The sequence below is a fragment of the Rhagoletis zephyria genome, unplaced genomic scaffold (genome assembly GCF_001687245.7).
Source record: "Rhagoletis zephyria isolate East Lansing unplaced genomic scaffold, Rhagoletis_zephyria_1.1 Rzeph_scaffold_31051, whole genome shotgun sequence".
Lineage (NCBI taxonomy): Eukaryota > Metazoa > Arthropoda > Insecta > Diptera > Tephritidae > Rhagoletis > Rhagoletis zephyria.
In genome coordinates this window covers 1-4,209 of record NW_016188107.1, presented here as the reverse complement: position 1 = coordinate 4,209, position 4,209 = coordinate 1, and the positions used below count along the sequence as shown (strand labels likewise).

The following is a 4,209-nucleotide window of genomic DNA, read 5'->3' as shown; positions in this document are numbered from 1 at the left end:
ATAATCTTCTAAAGGTTATGTTTATGTTGCTTGGTGTTGTCCCCGCCATTTCGCTCTGATCTACTTTCTATTCTTCATCTTCTGCTTTATCTTCCGCATTTATTACGTCATCCAGCGAAGCTATATCACTTTCTGGGAGCCGTAAAGCATTAATTATTGCACTGGTGTCCTTTTGATCTTTGATCCCGTCCGCTTGATCCTTAACGATATTGCTTGTTTCTGGGTTGGTCACCTACAAATAGCAAAAGGAAAATATTTATAATTTAATTGGAGTATTCGTACGAACTGGAAAAGATCTCGGGAATCTCGAAATTATCGAATCTTTTATATACATATATGTATATGTTTGTATAAATGTATGTATATGTTGGATACATTAACATTTTTGCAAGTATGGTTTAAGATACTCTACTTTAAATTTCACTAACCGCTGCTTTTTGATCCAGTTCTTCTAGTTCATGAAATGCCTCAGCCAAGCCTGGATGAATCTCGCTTAGCGGCTGATTACCTTCGCGAATATAGACCGGTATATGTCCAGGACGTGGTGGTAACTCTTGATAAGGAGCAGCATCTGGAAATAATAAAAATTTCATTTTTAATTCCTCCATTTAGCCTATGCTTCGCTGCACTGAATCTTAAATCTTAGGAAATGCTGTGTTGTTAAAAATTTTACCAGTACAAATATTTGCCTTTTTTTTTAAAGAAGGATGGATATACCTAAACGTCAAAATGTAAACTACAAACAATTTTTATACCCGAGCCCCCATAAATGATCAGAATGAAAAGAGCAGTCGATTAAGCCATGTCTGTCTGTCCGTCCGTCTGGCCCACACCGGAACATCGAAATTCGTCGGAAATCAGAATTTTCCGAACAAAGACGAAAGTCTTTCAATATCACTTAAAGAATTCGGAACGATTCCCCACCGAATTTTTCGGAAATCAGCCTTTTCTGAACAAAGTTGAAAGTATTTCGTTCTGACTAAACGAATTCGCAACTGTTTCGTAAAGAGGAAGACGAAAAAAATTTCGAACGCATTGAAAGGGAAAACGCAAAAAGAATAAAGCTGAAATTAGTCGAGAACGCAGAACGTATACTTAAACGCAGTCTGTATACGCAGAATTTTGTGGATTACTGGAGCCCTCAGTGTTGCTTACCACACTGTTGCCACTCATCAATGCATTTTCATAAAGTTACCCTTTCTACTACAATTTTTCGTGCTATAATAGATTTTAGCTAAATATAAACTACTTAGTTTTCATCAAAAACGTTATTCAATAGTAAATTTCAAATATGTTAGATATATTTTGAATAGGATCTTATATCTTTTTTACCATCTGTAAAACTGACGAAGTGGCAACCATCTAAAGAAGGAGAAATCAGCTGACACGGAAAAATGTAAATTCCGCAGATTTCTGCGCTACGGGCTACAACTACAGAAAAATTCTGCGGTGTTGAGTTTTCATTTACATGGCGCTTTGGTAAGACAGATCGTGTCAGCTGACTCGGGTTTACGAACCGGTAGGTTTACGTTCTTGACTAATTTCAGCTTAATTGTTGTGGGTAGTAAAGTGAAATTAAAATAAAGTGAAATTAAAATAAAACCCCTAAAAGACAAGCAGAAACATTTTTTAATTCTATTTTAAATTGAGAAATTGAGGATCGTACTGAAAACGTAAAAAAATATTAAGAAGCCATTAATCGCCAAGTTATATTTTTTACGCAATTGGAGCATCAACTTCCGTCATCTATGGACTCTACTGCTGGAACTACCGAACAGCTGGCATGTGAACTTATGTTTTTAATAAAAGAGATACAGCGACAGTTAAGAAGTCTCAAAATTTAAATTTAATTGGCTATAAAATCGTATATACATATGTATCTGTAAAATCTTTCCCTCGTTATTTGTTTAGATAATCAAAATTTGTTAGAAATGCTAGTTAATCAAAATAAGGAATAAATTTCGCCACTTAATCAGATTTTAGATCCATTGCAGAAAAAAAATACACAGAATTTGTTATTGTTTTAAATTTTTGCACTGTTAAAGTTAGATTTTTTTTAATTTTTTAATAAAAAAAAAAACAAAAAATTTGAATTGCTTCGTAAGATGTACGTGATTAAGTGGAACCACTTTTTTGTAGCTGGATAACGGTAAATTGCAAATATGTATATCGAAAACTTATCCATAAAAAAAATTAACTCGATTTTCGAAATCAGCGAGAAATTCTTCATAGAAATTGCATAGTGTGGCATTCGGTGTGCGTTTTTCTGTAAATCAGTGTACTTAATTCACGGTGGAGTTTTAAAAACGTCATACAAATTTTCGTAAAAATTATAAAAGCCTTATAATGATTCTTCTTCTTCTTGTTTGGCGCCGTAACCGCCTAAGCGATTTTGGCCGAGTTCAACAAAGCACGCTAGTCGTTTCTCTTCTGTGCCAACTGACGCCAAATGGAAATGCCAAGTGAAGCAAAGTCCTTCTCCACCTGATCTTTCCGCAGTGGGGGCCTCCCTTCCTCTGCTACCACCAGCGGGTTCCAATTTGAATACTTTTAGCGCTGGAGCATCGGTGTCCATTCGAAGGACATGGCCAAGCCAGCGGAACCGCTGTATTTTAATTCGCTGCACTATGTCCATATCGCTGTAAAGCTCATACAGCTCATAGTTCTATCGTCTGCGGTACTCGCCGTCGCCAACGCGTAAAGGCCCGTAACTCTTCCGCAAAATCTTTCTCTCGAACACTCCAAGAGCCGCCTCATCGGATGTTGTCACTGTCCATGCTTCTGCGCCATATACCAGAACGGGCGTGATGAGTTGCCTATTCAGTCCAAGGTAGGACTTGTTGGTAAGAGTGATTCTGCATTGGATTTCCATGCAGACAATATTATCGGTGTTAATGCTGTTAACCAAGTAAACGAAATCCTCTACTTTCTTGGAATTATAACTGCCAACAGTGATGTGGGTGCCGAAGCGCGAATGTACTGACTGTTTGTTTGATGACAGGAGGTATTTCGTCTTGTCCTGGTTTACCACCAGAATCATTCGCAGTGCTTTCTTATTCAACTTGGAAAAGGCAGAACAGACTTCGCGGTCGATATCATCGGCATACACCAGCACTTGCACGCTCTTATAAAATATTGTTCCAGAGCGGTTAAGTTGTGAAGCTCTTATTATCTTCTCCAACATCAGTGGCCCTGTCTGAAACCCTGTTTGGTGGCGAACGGCTCGGATAGGTCTTTTGAAATTCTAACGGAGCTGGTGGTATTGCTCAACGTCATTTTACACAGCCGTATCAGTTTGACGGGGGTGCCAAATTCGAGACATAGCGGTATACAGGCAACTCCTTTTTGTGCTGTCGAAAGCGGCTTTAAAGTCGACAAACAGATGGTGGGTGTCGATCCTTTTCTCGCGGGTCTTTTCCAAGATTTGGCGTATTCTGAATACCTGATTTATGGTGGATTTGCCAGGTCTAAAGCCACACTGATGAGGCCCAATAAGTTCGTTGACGGTGGGCTTCAGTATTTCACTCAATCTATATATATAAATGTGAATGTCTGTTTGTTTATTACTTTATAACTTTTAATTTTAACCCACCGGCTCCCGCCTGAAAGTATCGTTTTGACCCATATTTTAAGAAACTCCACAAAAAGCAAATTTGGAAGGTCGTTAGAGGATTGCCACAAACATAAAAGTCTCTATTTAATTAAAATAAAAAAGAAGGAATAACAGCCAAACTCAATTTACATTTTTTTTATAAAAAAAAAATTAAGGTTTTTTGTTGATTTTTTATTTTAATTTTTTAGAAACTTTTTCGTTGGTAGCATGAAGCATTTGCCTGAGCGCACCCCTATTTTCAACTTTAGTTAGCAACTTTTCACTCTAAGCTAGAAATTATTCCTTTTCTCGGCTTTCAGTCTAAGGATGAAAAGTAAAAATTCTGCAAAGGTAATGCTCATCGCGCATAATCTTGCTACATACGTTAAAGTTGGATTGACCGTAAGCATATATGAGTGTTTTATTTAACTTTAGGCAAAAGTGAGTAATGTGTGTAGAATACGCTATGAATAGTTTAATACCTAAGCACATACGCGTATATGTACATATGTCCATATTTGTATACAAATACAATAGCTGCTATGTATATTTGTTCACATCTGTATGCTCGCATAATTCTTCCGATGCTTCTAGTAATTGTTCTTATATCCACACAT

General features: G+C 37.1%; 1 protein-coding gene across 1 annotated transcript; it reads right to left on the bottom strand.

Moving 5' to 3' along the window:
• Positions 1-52: 52 nt before the first annotated feature.
• Positions 53-571, bottom strand: LOC108383154 (uncharacterized; the record flags this gene model as incomplete). Its single annotated transcript, XM_017639534.1, has 2 exons — positions 53-232; positions 429-571. Coding segments are annotated over 2 exons (308 nt in total), but the record flags the coding sequence as incomplete, so codon positions are not given.
• Positions 572-4,209: the final 3,638 nt, after the last annotated feature.